Below are 23,819 nucleotides of genomic sequence, written 5' to 3' on the forward strand. Positions count from 1 at the left end.
AGAAAGTGACTAAAGTAAAAGTCACCCAGTAAAATACCACTTGAGTAAAAGTTTAAAAGTATTTGGTTTTAAATATACTTAAGATCCAAAGTAAATGTGATTGCTAAAATATACTGAAGTATCAAAAGTAAAATTATAAATAATTTCTTATTCCTTATATTTATCAAACAAGACGGCCCAATTGTATTTTTTTATGGATAGCCAGGGGCAAACTCCAACACTCAGACATAATTTACAAATAACCATTTATGTATAGTGAGTCCTGAGTCCGCCAGATCAGAGGCAGTAGGGATGACCAGGGATGTTCTCTATGTAAGTGCGTGAATTGGACCATGTTCCTGTCCTACTAAGCATTCGAAATGTACTTTTGGGTGTCGGGGAAAATGTATTGAGTACAAAGTACATTATTTTCTTTAGGAATTTAGTGGAGTAAAAGATGTCAAAAATATAAAGAGTAAAGTCCAGATATCGCCAAAAACTACTTAAATAGTACTTTAAAGTATTTTTTACTTCAGTACTTTACACTACTAGGTCTGGTGAATGGTCTGAGAGCTTATTTGAATTGAAATACCAACTAAAATACATAGTGAATGTTTCACATTCAAAGAGACATCCATTCATTCACATTGCAATCCAGGTTAAATAAACAAAACAACCATAGTATAGTCAAGGCACATTTATCTATAGTTATTTCAAGACAATCAATTAAACAGTTTAAGTAATCTGTTTTTTCACCAGATAAAATAAAGATGACCAGTTGCAGTGTGCATTGCAGATTCAGTGCTGATTGTCTCAGTACATTCTGACACAGAAGTCTCAGTCATTGTCATAAATGCAGTCTGTAAGAAAATTAACAAGTAGAACCATGTTTGAAAAATGCATTGCATTCCAAACAAATACAATTAAAAATAAATGTATGTAGGCCTACAGTTGAAGTCAGAAGATTACATACACCTTAGCCAAATACATTTAAACTCAGTTTTTCACAATTCCTGACATTGAATCCTAGTAAAAATTCCCTGTTTTCGGTCAGTCAGGATCACCACTTTATTTTAAGAATGTGAAATGTCAGAATAATAGGAGAGAGAATGATTTATTTCAGCTTTTATTTCTTTCATCACATTCCCAGTGGGTCAGAAGTTTACATACACTCAATTAGTATTTGGTAGCATTGCCTTTAAATTGTTTAACTTGGGTCAAACATTTTGGGTAGCCTTCCACAAGCTTCCCACAATAAGTTGGGTGAATTTTGGCCCATTCCTCCTGACAGAGCTGGTGTAACTGAGTCAGGTTTGTAGGCCTCCTTGCTCGCACACACTTTCAGTTCTGCCCACAAACTTTCTATAGGATTGAGGTCAGGGCTTTGGGATGGCCACTCCAATATCTTGACTTTGTTGTCCTTAAGCCATTTTGCCACAACTTTGGAAGTATGCTTGGGGTCATTGTTCATTTGGGAGACCCATTTGCGACCAAGCTTTAACTTCCTGATTGATGTCTTGAGATGTTGCTTCAATATATCCACATAATTTCCCTACCTCATGATGCCATCTATTTTGTGAAGTGCACCAGTCCCTCCTGCAGCAAAGCAGCCCCACAACTTGATGCTGCCACCCCCATGCTTCACGGTTGGGATGGTGTTCTTCGGCTTGCAAGCTTCCCCCTTTTTCCTCCAAACATAACAATGGTAATTATGGCCAAACAGTTCTATTTTTGTTTCATCAGACCAGAGGACATTTCTACAAAAAGTACAATCTTTGTCCCCGTGTGCAGTTGCAAACCGTAGTCTGGCTTTTTTATGGCGGTTTTGGAGCAGTGGCTTCTTCCTTGCTGAGCGGACTTGCAGGTTATGTCGATACAGGACTTGTTTTACTGTGGACATAGATACTTATGTACCTGTTTCCTCCAGCCTCTTCACAAGATCCTTTGCCGTTGTTCTGGGATTGATTTGCACTTTTCGCACCAAAGTACATTCATCTCTAGGAGACAGAACGCGTCTCCTTCCTGAGCGGTATGACGGCTGCGTGGTCCAATGGTGTTTATACTTGCGTACTATTGTTTGTACAGATGAACGTGGTACCTTCAGGCATTTGGAAATTGCCCCCAATGATGAACCATACTTGTGGAGGTCTACAAGAGGCACTGAGTTTGAAGGTTGGCCTTGAAATACATCCACAGGTACACCTACAATTGACTCAAATTATGTAAATTAGTCTATCAGAAGCTTTTAAAGCCATGTCACAATTTTCTGGAAGTTTCCAAGCTGTTTAAAGGCACAGTCAACTTAGTGTACGTAAACTTCTGACCCACTGGAATTGTGCTACAGTGAATTATTTGTTAAATAATCTGTCTGTAAACAATTGTTGGAAAATTATGTGTGTCATGCGCAAAGTAGATGTCCTAACAAACTTGCCAAAACTATAGTTTGTTAACAAGACATTTGTGGTTGAAAAACAAGTTTTAATGACTCCAACCTAAGTGTCTGTAAACTCCCGACTTCAACTGTATATTATTTCATCAGCCTACTTCTGTAAGTAGGCCTGTCTTGTCTGCAAACTAATATCTTCAAAGCAGTCCGTACAGCTGGCAATGTCATTGTTTAAACAAAGTGTTGTACAGTTAGTCACAAATAATAGTCAAACTTCATTTGGATAGTCTGTAGAGCATCTGCAGATGGACCATCTACAGATTATCAGTAACATTTAAACTAACTATCTACTAACCCTAGCTCTAACCTTTATCCTAACCCTAACCCTTATTCTAACCCTAGCCTTAACCCTTACCCTAACCTTAACCCTTATCCTAATCCTAAATTTAACCCTAACCCTTATTCTAACCCTAGCCTTAACCCTTACCCTAACCCTTATCCTAATCCTAAATTTAACCCTAACCCTTATTCTAACCCTGACCTTAACGCTTACCCTAACCTTAACCCTTATCCTAATCCTAAATTTAACCCTAACCCTTATCCTAACCCTACATTTAACCCTAACCCTTATTCTAACCCTAACCCTAACCTTAATCCTTATCCTAACCCTACACTTAACCATTACCCCAACCCTCATTTTTAACCTAACCCTAACCGTAACCTTAGCAAGCAGTTTCTTATCAAGTTTGTTGATAGTATGATAATCTGTAGATCATATACAGATGGAAAATCTGGACTATCCAAATAAAGTATGACCCAGATCATTTCTAGAATGGTTTTAAAACATACTTTCTCCTATGTCGTCATAAACATCTCCACCATCCCTGTTGAAGTAAAATCATATGTCAAAATATTAGTTTTGTGTATGTGTTTGTGTGCACACATGTGCATGAACGTGTGAATATTTTGAGTGAGCGCATGCGTATTTCATCAAACAGAAATAACTCTTGAACTTACTGTGCAACATTGACCATGGACACATAACCAACTAGAAAAGAGGAATACAGATTGCAATTAATTGTTCATGTTTGATTGTGAATAATTCATCCATAACAACTGATGCCAACTTACACTTCCCGTCTCTATTCCTGCCAATCAGTTTTCCGTATGTTGGCTTCACAATGACATCGATCACCTCTCCTGGCTTCAACTGTAGGTCTTTATTCCCCCATTTCTTACTGTCCAAGGTAGGATCTATGGTAACATCATATAACACCTGGATCTCCCCTTCAAACTGACAGTGGAAGATTTCAACAGTTACTACTACTCAAATCATGTAAGTAAGTACAATATAAATCTGACCATATAAAAAATATACATTCATTGATTATCAATATTTTAGAATGTTATCTGGGAATAACTGTGATTTTAAAATGTTTTTTAATTGTATTTAGGTTTTCTACTTTATTCAGATATGGATAGTTTGAAACGAGACGGGAGACCGTAATGTGCCCGGCTCAACTAAATTATGTCATTGTGCTTTCTCCTGTCACAATTAGACATTTTACCTTGAATTTTTTCCTGAATTCCTTTTCCTCTTTCTCAAACTTTTTTTTCTTCTTGGGGTCCATCACCTCTTGCTTTCCCTTAGGTGTCAGCTGAGGGAGACTGAAATGGAGAAACACAAAATGATTTAACTTAGGTATTGATTTCAAGCTCATTTGTGCCTGAACTGACTATTCAAGAGTATAGCTGAACAGACTATTCAAGAGTATAGCTGACCCAACTCTGGCTCTGTGACCCTCTTCTCACCTGTTGAGAGGAGGAGGAGGGGCAGTGAAGCTCTGGGACTCCACGTCATCATAAATCTCGTCTATGGACATAAAGACAGACAAATGAAGCAACACACTTCTTTAACTTGATTACACAGTACACACCATTCAGTACAATAAATAGAATGGTGATTTTATTTAAAGAATACACAGAAATAATTTGACTGCGAAATAACTGGTAAGACTGTTGTTCCCTTTCCCAGTGAACAAGTGACCATATCATTACCTCCCTCTTTAGGTAGTGGAGGGGGAAATCTGAGAATGAAGATCAAACAGTTATTGAACAAAAAGATCAAGCTGGTGTAGTCACTGTATTGACAGTATACATGCAAAATGTTTCAGGGGTCATTCATAAAGGTAAAGCAAAGAAGGGATAAAAACGATCTAACTATGTGTCAATGTAGCTCTGTTCCAGCATCACTTTTGCAATAATACTTCTGACCACTAGATGTTGTCAGTCAAATACTAAGCAAGGATGAGGAACACCTGGTGAGTGAGAAACTGTATTACACGATTCCTACTCGATGCATAGAATACTCACAAAATCACCACAGTTACATAATTGCATATACCTGTTTTGATTTGATCCATCCACATCATCATAGATATCACCATCTTCAGCTGTCATAAGAAGAAAACAATGACATGGCAAAAGGCTTGTTATTGCTATGCGACTGGCTGAGTAACAATCCATGCTTTGAACGCTGCGTATGCTGCAGTCTAGTTGTTTTTTTGTCATTTTCTATATTACTGGTCTGTTATAAGTTCTGATGAATTATATATAATATCAATGTGAGACTTACCTTGTTGGACCTTGACCCCACTGAAAAACAATAAATAAATCTAGACTATTGAAGCATAGACACCAATGGGTCACAATGACACATCACATAGACAACAAAGTAAACAACATTTCAAAGCTCTAACATTTAACATTTAGTTTCTTTTTTATTTTACCTGCAGGCATTGTCCAGGATGCCTACATCATCATAAACCTCAGGCTTTTCCTCAGACTGGTTAGGTAGGGGTCCTTTCTTCTGCTCCTTTATAAGGTCATAGTCAATGCCCACTGCCTCAGTCCTTACATAGCCATCTACAACACAGCAAGGAGGAGGAGGCAGTGAGAACAGGAAGAGAGAGGGTGGTGTGTGTGTGTGTGTGTATTTATGCGTGTATTTATTGTATGTGTATACACCCACAGTTTCCCTCATTGTTCCTGGCCAGCCAACGTCCCTCTGGGTTGTCAGTGATGCGTATGATATCTATAGTCTCTTCCTGTGTTAGTGGCAGGTCAGTCTTTCCTCCTTTACATTCCACCCGAGCCTTGGCTTTGTGAATCACCTGAATCGGCCCTGAGAGCTACAAACAGGGATAGGTGTTACTCCACTACACATGGCTGTAATAGATATAACTCCAGATATATGCATATCCTGCTTACCTTGTACTTTTTCTTTGCCTCTTGCTCTTTCTTCTCTCTGGCTTTCTGCATTTTCTTCTCCTGCTCTAGTCGTTTCTTCTCCTCTTTGTCGCTCTTCTTCTCTTGCCCTTTCACTTCGTTGGTTTCTTTCAATCCTTTAGCCTCCTGTTCAATCCTGTCGTGAGAGAGAAAGAGAGTAAATGTTGGATAAATAATTATACTGGGGTTAAGAATCAAACATAAACTCAGCAAAAAAAGAAACGTCCCTTTTTCAGGACCCTGTCTTTCAAAGATAATTTGTAAAAATCCAAAGATCGAAAATAGTCTGGGAATTTGCAGGTGCCTTGGTGGAAGACTGGGGTAACATCTCACAGCAAAAACGGGGAAATCTGGTGCAGTCCATGAGGAGGAGATGCACTGTAGCACTTAATGCAGCTGGTGGCCACACCAGATACTGACTGTTACTTTTGATTTTGACCCCCCTTTTGTTCAGGGACACATTATTCAATTTCTGTTAGTCACATGTCTGTGGAACTTGTTCAGTTCATTTCTCAGTTGTTGAATCTTGTTATGTTCATACAAATATTTACACATGCTAAGTTTGCTGAAAATAAACGCAGTTGACAGTGAGAGGGCGTTTCTTTTATTGCTGAGTTTAGATGATAATTCTACAGAGGTGTCACTATTATATATAACATTGTTTTACATTCTATTCATTATTTTTCTGTGATAAAGATTCCTCTCACCATCTCTCCTCTAAGTCTTCATACATCTCTTCATCACTCAACTCTGCCTGTTAGAGGATGGGACATACAATATTACAATCAAGCATTAAAGTGAAGCTGCAAACAGAAATTATTGTTATCAAGGACGGATTAAACTTGTTGTAGAGATTTGGACTGTAAACATACTGTATCTAAATATGTAAATGACATTCAAACAAATTTTCAGTCAGAAGTGGCTTACTGAAGCTACATACTGCAAGGGTCTAGATATCGCTCTTAACCACTTCCTCTTTTCTCCCAGCATGTTATTTCTACAGCTATATGTGTCACACTTACTTTAACACCAATCATGTGCCCTGTCTAAATGCATGCTATGTACAGTGCAGTAACTAGTTGTACAGTTTCGAGGCTCCATATTACCGTTATCAGGCAAATCAGATATTATACCTCAATTTTTAGGTTGGGATGTCCTGTAATGAAAACCAAACAAACATATAAATCATTTTCGGTTATATGTTGATTATTGACACAATTTTTTATGTCTTAGCTTATATCCACAACATTGAGTATTAAACAAATTTGTATTTCTTAATTTGAAACAATCATCTTTGTTCCACCAAATTATTTAGGGCCTAGCTACACATATTATTCACAATGCCCCGTAGCGCTCGTATAGGTGAGGTTGTGTAAGAACGGAAGTGGCACCTCCAGGGGGAAGGGGTGAAGGGAGATTCATGACCCCAATGTCGTCATAGCTATCCTCCTGGTTGGGCTGGATTCTGATCATCATTCGTGGTTAGAAAGACACACACACACACACACATACACACACGGTCATTCATGTTATTATCACAACACCAAAGACTTTAGAACAGGGATGGGCTACTTTGATGAGGGTGGGGGCCACAGAAAAACTGAATTTAAGAATAACCAGTGTTGTGTTCGAGACCACCTATAGCAAGACCGATTCAAGACCAACACCGGAGCGAATCGAGTCCAAGTCAAGACCAAGACCGGAGGGGGAGCGAGACCGAGTGAAGACTGGGAGGGGGACAAGAGGTCTGAGATCGAGTCAAGACCGAAACCAGAAACATTTGAGATCCATTCAAGACCATGACTGTAATATTGTCGAATCGTCACTATAAAAGAGTTCAACATTTCCAGTATTTCTGTAATAATATTTAAGAAGAACATATGGATTCTTTATACATTCAGAATGGTAAAAATAAATGCATGCAGAGGGCAAATAGTGACGCTCTACAAATGTTTACTAACACAAACACAGCAGGGAACAATGAGGACCTTCTATGCTTTCAGAGAAAGGCTAAGGATTCATAGCATAATACAAATAATTATAATTATATTATTATTTTAAATTATGTTCTGATTTAGTCTCTTCAATTTTTGTTAGAAAGGAAAAGGTTAAAACTCAAAATAAATTTTTCTAGCTAGCTAAGTTAGCCACTGGCTAGGCCATCCGAAACTTGATAGAATGCATCTGCCATTCAACTATATTTGGGCAACATTTTAGAGTGACAGTGGAATCAACCAATCACATTGACTTGTAATTGACCCAACAGGTCAAAGGTTTTCCCACGGTTTAACTAGCTAGCTTAAGCTATAAGCTAGTTTGCAGCGGCTGCAGTGGGTGTTATCGAAGTGGATGTTGTTGCTCATTTTTTAGCTTCTCCCCTTCTCCCCAAGAATAACTTTCAACAAGTAGTTAAGTTTCAAATTATCCTCATCTGGTGGAACTGTGTTTTTTTATTGCAGCTCACATACGGTTGATAACCATCTCTTTGAAAATAACATATGTGTGTTTAACACATTGTTGCATTTAAACTTTAGATCAGGGGTTACTTTGTGTGCTAAACGGGATTTTTTTTTTGCAATGGGAAGTATTGGAAGGTTTTTTTTTTTTTTGCATTGGGAAGGTTTTTTGGGGAAAGCCTTTAGAAATGTTCATGCAAACAGCACATGATGACTGGATTACACATCGCAAATAGCCAACTGACCAAGACTGAGGACCAAACGGGGGGGGCTATAGGGGTGTGTGAGTTAGCCTACGGTGGTTAACGTTTGTATGCTAAGGAGTTTCTTCTTGAATCAATGCTTTTCATAAGCAAAGTATTGTACTTACATAGCTGCAGGGGAGTTAGAGAGGAGGCAGGGTGTCAGAGGTGCAGGGAAACTGCTGGTGTGGGGAGCAAGAGGAGGAGGAGGCCCCGCTGCGCTCAACTCAGGACCTGTCACACAACAACAAAGCAATAGAACCATGCTTGTTGTGCATGTTTTCTCCTAATGGTTAAGGTTAGAATTTGAGGAGGGTAAGCTGATTCTAGATCTGTGCCTTAGCTTCTACCTCTGGGTCTGTCATTCTCTTTATGAGACATGATGACATATTTAAGGAAGAGGAATGGGTCTTGTGACATGTCAACTAGACCCAATAATTACTTTTTTATGTATTTTGGGTGTACATAGAGGAAAGGAGAAGAGATCTCACCTTCAGTCCTAAACATCTGTAAGGTAACATGGGGAGGCCTGTTGGGTTTCAGAGGAGGGTCCCCCAGAGAAAACACATTAGGCAGGGGTTTCTTCTTAGGGGCAGAGGGATCATCATTCTCTTCATGAGGGACCAGTTCATCCCTCGCTCCAGCTTGCGCTGTCAGGAAGTTGGGTTTCAGAGTGAGAGGAGGTTGGGGAGACATACATTTGCTAGAGTTCAAAGTTGGGAGGCTTGCATCACTTTCCTGTCTAGAGAGGGAGTTCTGCTGGGTGTGGAGTGGAAGGAATTTGGACATGGAGATCGGGCGCAATTTGGGGGTGGATGGTGTTGGATGTTCCTTCGGGGTCTCTTGGTCAAGGTTGGACTGCAGTGATGAGATGGAGATCTTTGGTTTGAGGGCTAAGGGCAGTTTAGGGAGTGTAGGGGTGTTTTCTGACTCACTGTCCTTTACCCACGGAGGTTTGGCTGAGCCTGAGGCCGGAGCCAGTTTGAACTTGTTGTCCGGAAAGGCTGTGTTGACAGGAGGTCTTTTCAGAGGAGGTATAGTGAAAGAGGACTCTGTGTCCCTGATGGTCTCCACAGGCCTGGGTTTGAAGGACTGGGGTTTGGGGAACAAGGTTCCTACATCTTCTCTGGCTGCGGTCTCAAATTTCTTCTGAAACACAGGCTTAGTTGCAGGGGAGTTAGTGGTGGTCAGGGCTCCTCCTGATCGGCTCTTCTCCAGGGCAGCTAGCTTGGCTAAGAGAGGGGAACTAGTGGAGAGGCTGGAGTGGGATGCCAGTTTAGGGTGAACCCCTCCCTCCATGGGGCTGCCTCCTCCTGTGTTGAAGCGAGCCATAAGAGCCCTGACGTCAGATCTTTCCTCCTGGGTAGAAATATCGTGAGAGAATGACATACATTGGGTCATTTGGGCATAACTTTGATTGTAAATAAGAATGGATGTTTCTGAACAATTCTCCATTAATGTGGATGCTACCATGATTACGGACAATCATGAATTCATCATAAATAAATAAATCATGAATAAAGATCGTACCTCCCAAAAAAACTAACCTCTCACCATTACCAATAACTGGGGAGGTTAGCAACTTTTCAGGGGTATGATCTTTGTGCCTCTGTACCTTTCTCACTCATCATTATTTACCATTCATTCATGATTATCCATAATCATGGTAGCATCCACATTAATTTAGAATTGTTCAGAAACATCTATTCTTATTTACAATAGAAGTGAATCCAAAATTAGACAATACATTATTCACCATTCCATTCTTTTTGGGTACAAAATCATCTGAAACACAACCAAAACAAACAGTAAATGATTCCAACAAGTGTGTAGTCACAAGCTTGATGTAGTCATTGTATGCTAGGAATATCGGACCAAATACTCAACTTTTGACTACTTTAATACACTATGAGTGAATTTATCAGAGTACTCATGATGACTTCTTCAAATGGGGGGGTGCAGAAACATAAAGTCCTTTCACTTCTCAACGATAAATTAGATATGTATGAATTCATGAAAATACCCTCAATTAAAAGGTAACATTCTGTACTGTTGCCTCCTATGAGACATTTTAGCTTCACTGTTCAAATAAATACGGAAGTGCATACTGTGTTACATTTATCTCAATGGCTTCCTCTCCTTTAATTGCACTGATCTGAAAACCAAGGACAGGACAGATGAAACCACGAAGGTGATGTTGATTTTGCCTGTCCAGTACTTTCCAATCAGTGAGGAGACTTGATGATTCCTCTTTAGACCATTGGGATACAGATGCAACCATATTTTACCCATACCTTTAATTCACGGCAAAATACATGAATACATGTGACTCAATGACAGGTTCTAACAGACCTTAAAAAGGTTTCCTTTCAGCTTTAGTTGGCAGGCAAATGTCTGTAAGAGACATCCACAACCATGGTACACATCAGAAATAAGATAATTAACTAAAAGGTAACTTCAAATAAACCAGAACGTTCTTTGGGAAAGTCATTCTGAAGACTTTGTAGATATACACTCTCACAAATCAATATCCTCCCATGGCATCCACCCTGATACAAGCACTCACCTAATCTGTCCAAGTCTCATACACTGTATAGCCCTGGCCTTGTGTGGGTCTGGAGACAATGTAATACTATCCTGTACAAAGACCCATGGTTTTATACATACACAGGAAGTGTACGGGCTATTACTATTCTGATCAAGGGAGGTGAGAAATGAGAAGTGCTATCAGCAGTCTGTACAGTTTATATGAACACAACCACTGTCATACCAGTGCTAAGCAACTGACATAAATTGGCATTTTAGCTACCAAACCGTAGCTGCTTTGAGCAGGAATTAAAATAGATTTTTTGGGGGGTTGTATCATTTGATTTTCACAAGCCTACCACTTTGAAAATGCAATTTGTATTATTGATTGTGAAACAAGAAATAAGACAAAAAAACGTGCATACCTATTCACCCCCCCCAAAGTCAATACTTTGTAGAGCCACCTTTTGCAGCAATTACAGCTACAAGTCTCTTGGGGTACAGTATGTCTCTAAGATTGGCATATCTAGCCACTAGGATTTTTGCCCATTCTTCAAGGCAAAACTTCTCCAGCTCCTTCAAGATGAATGGGTTCCGCTGGTGTACAGCAATCTAAGTCACACCACAGATTCTCAATTGGATTGAGGTCTGGGCTTTGACTAGGCCATTCCAAGACATTTAAATGTTCCCCCTTAAACCACTTGAGTGTTGCTTTAGCAGTATGCTTAAGAGTCATTGTCCTGTTGGAAGGTGAACCTCCGTCCCGGTCTCAAATCTCTGGAAGACAAACAGTTTTCCCTCAAGAATTTCTGTGTATTTAGCACCATTCCTTAAATTCTGACCAGTTTCCCAGTCTCTGCCGATGAAAACATGCTGCACAATGCTGCCACCAACATGCTTTACTGTGGGGATGGTATTCTCGGGGTGAGAGGTGTTGGGTTTGCGCCAGACATAGCGTTTTCATTGATGGCCAAAAAGCTACATTTTAGTCTCATCTGACCAGAGTACCTTCTTCCATGTTTGGGGAGTCTCCCACATGCTTTTTGGCAAATACCAAACGTGTTTACTTATTTTTTTCTTTAAGCAATGGCTATTTTCTGGCCACTCTTCCGTAAAGCCCAGCTCTGTGGAGTGTATGGCTTAAAGTGGTCCTATGGACAGACTCCAATCTCCGCTGAGCTTTGCTGCTCCTTCAGGGTTATCTTTGGTCTCTTTATTGCTTCTCTGACTAATGCCCTCCTTGCCTGGTCCGTGAGTTTTGGTGGGCGGCCCTCTATTGGCAGGTTTGTTGTGGTGCCATATTCTTTCCATTTTTTAATAATGGATTTAAATGGTGCTCCGTGGAATGTTCACCGTTTCGGATCATTTTTTATAATGCAACCTGATCTGTACTTCTCCACGCCTTGGTCCCTGATCTGTTTGGCGAGCTCCTTGGTCTTCATGTGACAGATCAGAACAGGCATAAATATACTGAGATCATGTGACAGATCATGTAACACTTAGATTGCACACAGGTGGACTTTATTTAACTAATTATGTGACTTATGAAGGTAATTGGTTGCACCAGATCTTATTTAGGGGCTTCATAGCAAAGGGGTTGAATACATACGCATGCACCACTTTTCCATTTTGAATTTTTTCCATTTCACTTCACCAATTTGGACTATTTTGTGTATGTCCTTTACATAAAGTCCAAATAATTAAATTACAGGTTGTAATGCAACAAAATAGGAAAAACACCAAGGGGGATGAATACCTTTTCCTTTTCTATGTATAAGCAATCCATAGGCTTGTAGGAAAATAATTGGTTTGATGTGGTCTGGCCATCATTTTTGTCACTTAATAATTTAAGTGACATGAGAAAGTGTGACCACCATGATTCTCTGAGGAGAAAGCAGTAATACAAGTTTTTCATCACAGCTCTCTAGTTTCTACAGTCCCTCCCATTGCTGGTGGTAGACATTCAATAGCATTTTCCTCAGTGCTAAACACTCACATCATCAGCAGTACAAAAACACAACTAGCCTATTCTACTGTAAGACATTCTGAACAGTTTGGCTTTATTCATGAACATACACTAAGAATACAAAACATCCTTCCATGACATAGACTGGCCAGGTGAACCAGATGAAAGCTATGATCACTTATTGATGACACTTGTTAAACCCACTTCAATCAGTGTAGATGAAGGGGAGGGTTAAAGAAGGATTTTTAATCCTTGACAATTGAGACATGGACTGTGTGTGTGTGCCATTCAGAGGGTGAATGGACAAGACAAAATATTTAAGTCCCTTTGAATAGGGTATGGTAGTAGGTGCCAGGTGCACCGTTTGTGTCAAGAACTGCAACGCTGCTGGGGTTTTCAAGAATGTCCACCACCCAAAGGACATCCAGCCAACTTAACTGTGGATTGGAGTCAACATGTACCAGAATCCCTGTGGAACACTTTCAACACCTTGTAGAGTATTAATGACACACATCCTGTATAGCACAACACAAAACATTAGTCATTTCCAGCCACTTCCTTTAGAGTTCTTCTTTCCAGTCCTACTGAAGTGAGACCACCATGAACTGATGAGTGATTCAAAATGGGGAATCATGGCACTTATTAAACTGTACACTTCGAAAAGCACTGACAACAAGGTGAAATGGACATGGCAGATGACTTAAAATCGTTTCTTACTGTACAATACGCCTCATGATATCAGATGAAGACAGTACAGGAATTGCAATAAGATGGACAATAAGTATTTTTCAACAAACTGTTGCCTAGCTTCAACACACCACAACCATCGTCTTTCAGAGTCTGGTCTAACCACTATGTCTAACCACACATGGGTTGAGGCTGTTGCTGAGCTGGAGGACAGTGTTAGACACCTTGACCTATATCTGAGCCTCACAATAATGGAAAACTATTTTCTTTTTCCTGCAGTCTGTACTTCAACTGTAAATAAAGCAATGAAACTGCCACTAGACAATGCTTACTTAGTGATACTGAAACCAATGAATAATTCTGACTGCTTCACATGTTCCAGTCTTTTCTGACAGCAAACCCGACATCACACGTCACACAGGACTGTATGATCCGCTGCCCTGCATGACGGTGTCTCTAGAAAGTAGGAGGTTGTCGATATCCTGGATGGTTTTGGAAGTTCTCTGGAGGGCCTCCGCGATGCTCTCGTTGACCGGCTCACAGTGGGCCACGTGCTCTTTAGAACCACAGCCCACCACTGTAGAACCCCTCTGGGCTTTAAGAAGATGACTGTTATCCAACAGAACTGGGTAGAGCTGGTTAAAGAACACACATCATCCACTGATTAGCCTATTGTTAATCAAGGACAGGTGCAGTGCCTTAAAATATTCATACCCCTTGACTTATTTTACATTGTGTAACAACCTGTATTTAAAATGGATTAAAATGGTTATTTCCCCCCCTTCACCCATCAACACACACACACACACACACAACCTCTCAATGACAAAGTGAAAACATTCTCATAGAAATCTTCACTAATGTATTGAAAATTAAAAACATAAATATCTAATTTACATAAGTATTCAAACCCCGAAGTCAATACTTTGTAGAAGCACCTTTGGCAGTGATTTCTGGTTAAATCTCTAAGTGCTTTCCACACCTGGATTGTGCAACATTTACCCATTATTCTTTTATAAATTATTCAAGCTCTGGCATATTGGTTGTTGATCATTGCTAGACAACCATTTTCAGGTCTTGCCATACAAATCTAAGGAACATTCACTGTCTTTTTGATAAGCAACTCCAGTGTATATTTGGCCTTGTGATTTAGGTTATTCTCCTGGTGAAAAGTGAATTAATCTCCCAGTGTCTGTTGGAAAGCAGACAACCAGATTTTCCTCTGGATTTAGCTCCATTCTGTTTATTGTTTTTATCCTGAAAATCTCCCCAGTGCTTAACTATTACAAGCATACCCATAACATAATGCAGCCACCACTATGCTTGAAAATATGGAGAGTGGTACTTAGTTGTATTGGATTTGCCCTAAACATAACACGTTGTATTCAGGAAAAATAGTTAATTGCTTTGCCACATTTTCTGCAGTATTACTTTAGTGCCATGTTGCAAACAGGATGTACAGTGCATTCGGAAAGTATTCAGACCCCTTCCATTTTTCCACATTTTGTTACATTACAGCCTTATTCTAAAATTGATTAAATACACCTTATTTACATAAGTATTCAGACCCTTTGTTTTGAGACTCGAAATTGAGCTCAGGACAATCCTGTTTCCATTGATCATCCTTGAGATGTTTCTACAACTTGATTGAAGTCCACCTGTAGTAAATTCAATTGTTTGAACTTCACCAATCATGCCTGTATGGTAGAGTGGCCAGTCGGAAGTCACTCAGTAAAAGACACGACAGCCCACTTGGAGTTTGCCAAAAGGCACCTATGAGAAACAAGATTCTCTGGTCTGATAAAACCAAGATTGAACTCTTTGGCCTGAATGCCAAGCATCACGTCTGGAGGAAACCTGGCACCATCCCTAAGGTGAAGCATGGAGGTGGCAGCGTCATGCCCTGGTCATGTTTTTCAGTGGCAGTGACTGGGAGACTAGTCAGGATCGAAGGAAATATGAACGGAGCAAAGTACAGAGAGATCCTTGATGAAAACCTGCTCCAGAGCGCTCAGGACCTCAGACTGGGGCAAAGGTTCACCTTCCAACAGGACAACAACACTAACCACACAGCCAAGACAACGCAGGATTGGCTTCGGGACACGTCAGAGCCCGGACTTGAACCTGATTGAACATCTCTGGAGTGACCTGAAAATAACTGTTCAGCGATTCTCCCCATCCAACCTGATAGAGCTTGGGAGTATCTGCAGAGAGGGTGAAACTCCCCAAATGACCAGGTGTGTCAAGCTTGCGCTAACCAAGGTGGCACGTGCACGGTGTTTCCTCCGGCGCATTGGATGCGCCTTGGATGCGTGCTGTGTTAAGAAGCAGTGCGGCTTGGTTGGATTGTGTATCGGAGGACGCATGACTTTCAACCTTCGTCTCTCCCGAGCCCGTACGGGAGTTGTAGCGATGAGACAAGATAGTAGCTACTACAACAATTGGATACCACGAAATTGGGGAGAAAAAGGGGTAAAAAAGTACTCCAGGCTGTGAACAAGCGATTTGGTGGCATTCTCTCTGAGCCTCTTTACTGTGTCGCCACCATGCTTGATGTGTCTGGTGGTGGCGAAATGTTACATACACAGCTGGATGGAAACAGACAGTGGAAACAGACAGTGACAGTGGAAACAGACACAGTGACAGTGGAAACAGTGACAGTGCGCACAGAGGATATAGGCCACAGACAGACAGAGCTGAAACTTCTCTGCTTGACATGTATGATGAAATCCTAGTATTGACTGAACAATTGAAGAACGAAACAGCACACACAGCAACTGAAATAAATTGGTTTTGATTATGATTTACTGTTAATGGCGATGTACGTAAATGCTAACAAAATACCTTTTTGGTCAGTGAGGCTCAGAGAGAATGCCACCTGTTCACAGCCTGGAGTACTTGTTTACCCCTATTTAACTAGGCCCCTATTTAACTAGGCAAGTCAGTTAAGAACAAATTCATATTTACAATGACAGCCAAACCCAGACGACGCCACCCTATGGGACTCCCAATCACAGCCGGATGTGATACAGCCTGGATGCGAACCAGGGACTGTAGTGACGCCTCTTGCACTGAGATGCAATGCCTTAGACCGCTGCGTCCATGTGTGTGTGTTTAACTATTTAACTGTACTAAAATGCTGAAAAGGCCGTAAAATGTTAAATATCGGTTATCGGCCAAAAATGTCATATCGGTGCATCCCTAGCTGTGACGTAACAACATTTTGAAAAAGTCTGAATAATTTCCCGAATGTTTTGGAATATTTGATTTATGTTCAGGCTTCCTTCTTTTCACCTTGTCAATTAGGTTAGTATTGTGGAGTAACTACAATGTTGTTGAACCATCCTCAGTCTTCTACCATCACAGCCATTAAACTTTAACTGTTTTAAAGTCACCATTGAACTCATGGTGAAATCCCTGAGCGGTTTCCTTCCTCTCCGGCAACTGAGTTAGGAAGGAAGCCTGTAGGCCGTCACTGTAAATAAGAATTTGTTCTTAACTGACTTGCCCAGTTAAATAAAGGTTAAATGTATCTTTGTAGTGACTGGGTGTATTGATACACCATCCAAAATGTAATGAATAACCATGCTCAAACGGATATTAAATGTCTCCCCCCACCATCTACAGTACCAATAGGTCCCCTTCTTTGTGAGGCATTGGAAAACCTCCCTGGTCTTTGTGATTGAATTTGTGTTTGAAATTCACTGCTCGACTGAGGGACCTTACAGATAATTGTATGTGTGGGGTACAGAGCTGAGGTAGTCATTCAAAAATCATGTTAAACACTATTATTGCACAGAGTGAATCCATGCAACTTATTATGTAACTTGTTAAGCACAATTTTACTCCTGAACTTATTTAGGCTTGTGATAACAAAGGGGTCGAATACTTGTTTCGAAAAACCTGATTCCAATTTGAGATTATGGGGTATTGTGTGTGTGGCCAGTGACAAAACAATCTAAATGTAATCCATTTTAAATTCAGGCTGTAACACACAAAGTGTGGGGTCTGAATACTTTCTGAAGGCAATGTAGCTGTTAGACTGGATGCATTTCTTCCTAAGCCAACGTGGTGTTGTCTTGCTAAAGACAACGATGTAGATAGTGTTGTAGAATTCAGAAACAGTTATGTACCCTACCCTGGCTTATTACCCACAAAAACCACCCAGAATAGTGACACTAAGGATACAGTTGAAGCGTTTGATCTTCTCCAGCTCTTCAGCAACACAGTTAGGCCTGAAACAGAAAAAAACAAATATTTTACTAAGCAAAAAATTGCTATGCTAGCAAGCACAACACTTACAGTTCTACCATTTAAAAAGACATTTCACTCAATACAACATAGCTGAGCATTAATGTCTAAACTTTGATGGTTTTGGTACATAGACCTGCTTTATCTTACCTGCTTTGTCTTGTTTCAGTGGTATTAATGTAACCAGACTCAGAAATGTGTACTTCCTGTATAAAGGGCTCTGAACTGGTCTCCTGCACAGAGAGAGAAATACAATGCATCTCAATGCAGCAATACACAAACGACTAACACACACAACTGTATGGATGGATGAAACATGTGCATGGTCTAACCTGGTTGTAGCAGCTCTATGTAGCAGGGAGCTTTAGAGAGTGTCTAACCTGGTTGTAGCAGCTCTGTGTAGCAGGGAGCTTTAGAGAGTGTCTAACCTGGTTGTAGCAGCTCTGTGCAGCAGGGAGCTTTAGAGAGTGTCTAACCTGGTTGTAGCAGTTCAGGATCCTGTCAAAACAATGTTTCACTTTCAACTTTTAATGTTACATGCACAATTACAGTCAAATGCCTTTCTTGCAAACTCAAAAAAACTCAAAGGCAATAATATTGGAGGATACTCATGAATAGAATTTGAAGTTAAAATAGAATTGGCCACAACCATGAACAGTTTTGTTGATTTACAGTAATTAATCATTAAAATGTTTCTGATGATTAATAACAAGGTAGCACTGCCTGAAGTCTAGAGGTGTGCAACACTATCTACATCGTTGTCTTTAGCAGACAACACCACATTGGCCATAGTCTACGGCAGTACCTCACCTGCTGGCTCGAGTCACCATAGAGCACACAGAGTAGACCTGCCCAGGTGTGTCAGGGGGGAGGCTGCTTAGGTGGTACGTCACATCCTTTACCTGAGGGAAACACCAGAACATAAGCAATGCCATCACTCGGTCCTAAAACATAACTACACACATACTATTAGATGTGTGTCAGCATCCCAAAACTGTTTAAGATTCCACAATTAATCATGGAAGCATCTGTAAAAGTCTGTACTGCCATAAAATCAGTATGATATGGTAATAACAAAATATGGCTTTCTACTGCATGTAAGCACATGACAGGATATAGCCAGCATAAATGACATGACAGACTGCTACTCTGTGCAGGGTTCAAATTACAAGGTGAACACTTGGTAGCACAAGTCTTAAGAAAATATCAACAGCTATTGTACGGGCACGCTCAAGAGTAAATATGTCATTTTAAAACGTGATTAGGTCAGGGTTTCTGGAGCAGGACATTTGACCGAAAGGATTTTAATTTACAGGACATTTAACCTGATTAGAATGTCCATTCACGGTGCTCAGAATGACAGAAATCACATTTAGATAAGAACACATAAGTCTAGGATGTCTTTAACAAATTCTGATTTGCACTTTGAAGATGTGAGAATAACTGTCCACATTTACTTTACCTTAGGAAACAAGACAAGCACCGAACCGCAAAAATCACTAGCCTGTCAATCTACTATCCCCATTGTAGAAAAGTTAACCTGTTCTATTGGTCAGCTTGTCGAGAAAGAAGTAGCCTATTTCAAAACAGACTCTGGGACAGTTGTAGGACGATAGATCCTAAATTCATACAACCAATAGGACTAGGCTACATTGATTTTTTTAAGCTATTGAGTCATGCAACAGATTAGAACATTGAACTTAAAATTCTGATATAATGTTAAGAAATAATAGTTTAAGAGATAGCAATGCGCACAAGGCAGTAGACTATGTGCAAATGTTCGTTCCATAATGCAGTTAGTGGGAAAACACTTGTCAAAAGGACACCACACAGGAGCCCTTATATGTGACTGAGATGAAAATAGCCGTTGGAACATGTAGAAAGAGGGTAGGTCTAACATGGATCAACTAGCATGGTTTGCTAATATGACTAGGATTGTGCTTTTGGCTACTGGACAATAAACAAAAGTTATATATATATATAAAAATTGCCTCCGCGGATATGGTCTGATTTTGGCGAGGCTACTTTGAATCAGGGTAAGACATGCCTCATACTAAATATTAAAACATTCCGGTTTCAAACAATTAAGTATATGTTTTTAAAATGCATACTGCCTCCAGCTCATTGCAAAGTGATGTGTGACACACTGATGAAGCCTGCCTTCCGTTGCCTATGTTTGAGATGCTGCAGCATCTGACAGATTTTCCACTCAAAGGCTCTGCATCTGTATGCGTGTGATAAATAACATACATAATGAAAATGCTGAAAACACACGCCAATTTTATTCCACTAAATTAGGCAAATTAACTTAAAGACCGATAAGCATGACAAGTCAAATGTATTGACATCAACTGGTACAGTTGAAGTCGGAAGTTTACATACACTTAGGTTGGAGTCATTAAAACTCGTTTTTCAGCCACTCCACAATTTTTTTGTGAACAAACTATAGTTTTGGCTAGTCGGTTAGGACATCTACTTTGTGCTTGACAAGTATTTTTCCAACAATTGTTTACAGACAGATTATTTCACTTATAATTCAATGCATCACAATTCCAGTGGGTCAGAAGTTTACATACACTAAGTTGACTGTACCTTTAAACAGTTTAGAAAATTCCAGAAAATTACGTCATGGCTTTAGAAATTTCTGATAGGCTAAATGACATGATTTGAGTCAATTGGAGGTGTACCTGTGAATGTATTTCAAGGTCTACCTTAAAACTCAGTGCCTCTTTGCTTGACATCATGGGAAAATCAAAAGAAAATCAGCCAAGACCTCAGAAAAAACTATTGTTGACCTCCACAAGTCTGGTTCATCCTTGGGAGCAATTTCCAAATGCCTGAAGGTACCACGTTCATCTGTACAAACAATAGTATGCAAGTGTAAACACCATGGGACCACGCAGCCGTCATACCGCTCAGGAAAGAGAAGCGTTCTGTCTCCTAGAGATGAACGTACTATGGTGCGAAAAGTGCCAATCAATCCCAGAACAACAGCAAAGGACCATGTGAAGATACTGGAGGAAACAGGTACAAAAGTATCTATATCCACAGTAAAACGAGTCCTATATCGACATAACCTGAAAGGCACCCAGCAAGGAAGAAGCCACCGCTCCAAAACCACCATAAAAAAGCCAGACTACGGTTTTCAATTGCACATGGGGACAAAGATGGTACTTTTGGAGAAATGTCCGCTGGTCTGATGAAACAAAAACAGAACTGTTTGGCCATAATTACCATCATTCTGTTTATAGAAAGTTTGTGGGCAGAACTGAAAGTGTGTGCGAGCAAGGAGGACTACAAACCTGACTCAGTTACACCCGCTCTGTCTGGGGGAATGTACCAAAATTCACCCAACTTACTATGGGAAGCTTGTGGAAGGCTACCCGAAACGTTTGACCCAAGTTAAACTATTTTAAAGGCAATGCAAATACTAATTGAGTGTATGTAAACTTCTGACCCACTGGAAATGTGATGAAAGAAATAAAAGCTGAAATAAATAACTACTATTATTCTGACATTTCATATTCTTAAAATAAAGTTGTGATCCTAACTGACCTAAGACAGGGAATTTTTACTAGAATTAAATGTCAGGAATGTATTTGGCTATGTATGCAAACTTCTGACTTCAAATGTATTGCCATCAATTAATAGGCTAAAAAGCATTTTTCACAATGCGATTTTTTCTTCTCCCGGACAATTGGCCGGTGCCAACTTTTTTAAATCGTCTTTTCTATTATAATTGGGTTTTTTTATTGGCCAAAAGCCGGCTATTACCGGCTAACAGAAACCCTTAGGTGACGTATTGTACCTCCCCAGGGCCAGGGCCAGCTCTGTGGTGGGTGAAGTAGCTGGCCAGCACTCCGTTAGACCTGATGACTGAACCATCCCCTGGAGAAACCTCCACAACTGGGATGGCTCCATCCACTATCCTGGACAGGAGAAACACAGACAGACAGGATGTAATGGTTAGACAGAAGAAAATAACTGGACACAAGGTTGGTCAACCACCCTTTTTTAAACAGTGAGATGTCACATGCTTTCTATGATTTATGAACATAGTATCTCATTTACTAATCATCTATATAACAAGAAACAGTAGCCTGTTCAAATAAAGTCATGTGAATACGCATCATCCTGCAGAAAGGTACCTGTACAGCACCCCTTGGCACCACACCACTTTAACCAACTCTGTAGGGAGGTCTTGGTCTGCCTCCTGTTCATCTTGGACCAGAGAGTACATGGACTTCCACCTACAGTAAAAATACATGCACCTCTACAGTTTACTGCTAGATGTTTACATGCAGATAATTATATACTACCAGTTTTGGCAGTAATATCTTTGTCTATTTTCATATCATAAAATAAAATGAATCAACCAATCAACCTGTGCTGATGAGGGGAAGGGCATCTGAGAGGCAGGGCTTGGGGCAGGTGAGACCTCCTCTCTCCTCTAGATGTGTTTGTCATTGTCACTGCTCTCTCAGTCTGGTCTCTCCCCCTGGCTGTCTCTTCTTCTGTCTCCCCCCTGTTCCTCTCTCCAGAGGGCTGGGACTGGGCGCGCCAGAGGTGAAGGGCCAGAGACAGAGGGTAGCGCCACACCAGAGGAACACAGGAGACAGAGTGGTGCTGGACCACTCTGGTGGACAGGTATACCTCTCCTTGCTTTGAATATACAAGTTTGTCAGAATAATAAAGAAACGTACCATTGGCTTCACACAACCACATTGACATTGTAATTAAAAATAAACAACATTCAAGAATCCGGAGCACTTTGAGCATTGCAAGCCTTACCTGTTGCTCAGCACAGGCGCCACTCTGTTGAGATGGAGTCTTTGGCCTACAGGTTTGGTTGTCTTGCTGTATGTGTTCAGTGACAGACCTATTTGGGTCTCGGCTCCGAGGCCTGTGGTGTTGGTTGTGACTAAGTCTGCAGGTGAAGTTTACAGAGAACTCCTCTCCAGAGGAAGAAAGCAGCAGACTGGCACTCCGCTCCACTGAACTGACGACGATCTCTCGGTTCAATCCCACCTCAGCAGTACAGGAATAACATGCAGGCCACTCCACCTCAGGGTCAATGCTGAAGACCTGCTGTTGACGAGGTGAAAAGCACAATCTCAATGGTGAAAGGTAACTAGGTAGTTTCCTGTGGTAAGTGGACAACTGTGGGCAAAATAATGTCCTGTTAGACAGGGGAAATTGTGTGATGTGTATTAAAAATGTCCCAATTACACAAAAATTAAGAGTAGGCATAATGTGGTAATTCATTTCTTTCTTCTGCAAAAAAAACGAATAGTTAGCAAAACTGTGTTTAGCTAGCTACCTTTCTGTGGTCGTCCGAGATGAGTTCTTCAGGCAGGTAAGGTCGTGTTGCATACTCGTTCCTGAACTCCAAAGCACCAAGCATCAGGTCCTAGAATATTGACAAATCAGGATTGGCAAACATATGGGTTGTTTTTATTATGAGATTGGGTTCTGTTGAGGTTAGCTACCTTGTAGCTGCTGGTGGCGAACCTGGTCCTCTGTCGAACCTTCTCATTAGACTGAAGAGGATGTGCAGATCGTGTAGGGGCTTTCTCCAACATGAACTCCGAGCCACAGGGCGACAAGTGCAAACGGGAATCATCTACGTAACGGACGTCCACTGACTCATCCTTGTACATGATCATCAAACCGATATTAGTTTTGCTGCTGGTCATCATAAATGTTATTTTATATATTCCAGCTAGCTAGATAGTAAACCAAATCGCGTTGTTGTCAACAACAACATTTGCGCTACATGAAAGGTGTGCTCCTATTGGCTGCTGCTGCTTCTTCTACTGCACATACTTTGACCAAAATGAGTATAGCGCCACCTACTGAGCTTTCCAGGTAACGCGTATGTTGAATGAAGCCACACACTGCTAGACACAAAATAAAAGTCCATCTGTAAGTTATGCATTTCACAGGGTGGTGAAAGTGCACGGCGATCTTGATGCTCCTTTCCAATAAATATCGAGTCTTATTCTGGTGACATGATGATCGATGCTTGACTGCCATTT

General features: G+C 40.5%; 2 protein-coding genes across 6 annotated transcripts; both read right to left on the bottom strand.

Annotated features, from left to right (window-relative positions):
- Nucleotides 1-663: 663 nt before the first annotated feature.
- On the bottom strand, nucleotides 664-11,069 carry LOC110536305 (FYN-binding protein 1). The gene is made up of 18 exons (XM_021622029.3): nucleotides 10,918-11,069; nucleotides 8,843-9,710; nucleotides 8,480-8,585; nucleotides 7,045-7,118; nucleotides 6,787-6,809; nucleotides 6,361-6,407; nucleotides 5,636-5,789; nucleotides 5,397-5,556; nucleotides 5,155-5,290; nucleotides 5,001-5,020; nucleotides 4,770-4,818; nucleotides 4,424-4,452; nucleotides 4,178-4,238; nucleotides 3,934-4,033; nucleotides 3,497-3,659; nucleotides 3,383-3,413; nucleotides 3,215-3,249; nucleotides 664-839 (listed from the first exon to the last, which is right to left on the bottom strand). The coding sequence occupies exons 2-18, from the start codon at nucleotides 9,681-9,683 to the stop codon at nucleotides 817-819; spliced, it is 2,052 nt and encodes a 683-aa protein (XP_021477704.2). The 5' UTR covers nucleotides 9,684-9,710; nucleotides 10,918-11,069; the 3' UTR covers nucleotides 664-816.
- A 1,839-nt stretch (nucleotides 11,070-12,908) lies between these two features.
- c11h5orf34 (chromosome 11 C5orf34 homolog) lies at nucleotides 12,909-23,619 on the bottom strand. 5 transcript variants are annotated; one of them, XR_016484678.1, is made up of 11 exons: nucleotides 23,271-23,619; nucleotides 23,102-23,191; nucleotides 22,573-22,869; nucleotides 22,166-22,443; nucleotides 21,930-22,031; nucleotides 21,590-21,710; nucleotides 18,592-18,683; nucleotides 18,114-18,279; nucleotides 17,932-18,014; nucleotides 17,719-17,765; nucleotides 12,909-14,155 (listed from the first exon to the last, which is right to left on the bottom strand). XR_016484678.1 is itself a non-coding variant. In XM_036936223.2 (11 exons), exons 1-11 carry the CDS (start codon nucleotides 23,478-23,480, stop codon nucleotides 13,944-13,946), a joined length of 1,602 nt encoding a protein of 533 aa, XP_036792118.1. In that variant the 5' UTR covers nucleotides 23,481-23,619; the 3' UTR covers nucleotides 12,909-13,943. The 5 variants fall into 5 exon arrangements, 4 of the variants coding, with proteins under 4 accessions (XP_036792118.1, XP_021477705.3, XP_090047194.1 ...); XM_036936223.2 differs by having other exon boundaries at nucleotides 18,210-18,279; XM_021622030.3 differs by having other exon boundaries at nucleotides 18,162-18,279.
- Between the last annotated feature and the right edge of the window lie 200 nt (nucleotides 23,620-23,819).

Source organism: Oncorhynchus mykiss, chromosome 11 (assembly GCF_057628025.1).
Source record: "Oncorhynchus mykiss isolate SJ-2025 chromosome 11, ASM5762802v1, whole genome shotgun sequence".
NCBI lineage: Eukaryota > Metazoa > Chordata > Actinopteri > Salmoniformes > Salmonidae > Oncorhynchus > Oncorhynchus mykiss.

What these genes read in the sequence shown, in the direction of transcription:
- LOC110536305 (XM_021622029.3), bottom strand. Translation starts at nt 9,683, where the DNA reads ATGGCTCGCTTCAACACAGGAGGAGGCAGCCCCATGGAGGGAGGGGTT. An exon ending in ACAGATGTTTAGGACTGAAG is followed by an intron (nt 8,586 to 8,842) that starts GTGAGATCTCTT and finishes GTTGTGTGACAG; the next exon opens with GTCCTGAGTTGAGCGCAGCG. An exon ending in GAAGACTTAGAGGAGAGATG is followed by an intron (nt 5,790 to 6,360) that starts GTGAGAGGAATC and finishes CTCTCACGACAG; the next exon opens with GATTGAACAGGAGGCTAAAG.
- c11h5orf34 (XM_021622030.3), bottom strand. Translation starts at nt 23,480, where the DNA reads ATGATGACCAGCAGCAAAACTAATATCGGTTTGATGATCATGTACAAG. An exon ending in ATGGTGACTCGAGCCAGCAG is followed by an intron (nt 18,280 to 18,591) that starts GTGAGGTACTGC and finishes TTGTTTTGACAG; the next exon opens with GATCCTGAACTGCTACAACC. An exon ending in GAAGATCAAACGCTTCAACT is followed by an intron (nt 14,156 to 17,718) that starts GTATCCTTAGTG and finishes AGCTCTACCCAG; the next exon opens with TTCTGTTGGATAACAGTCAT.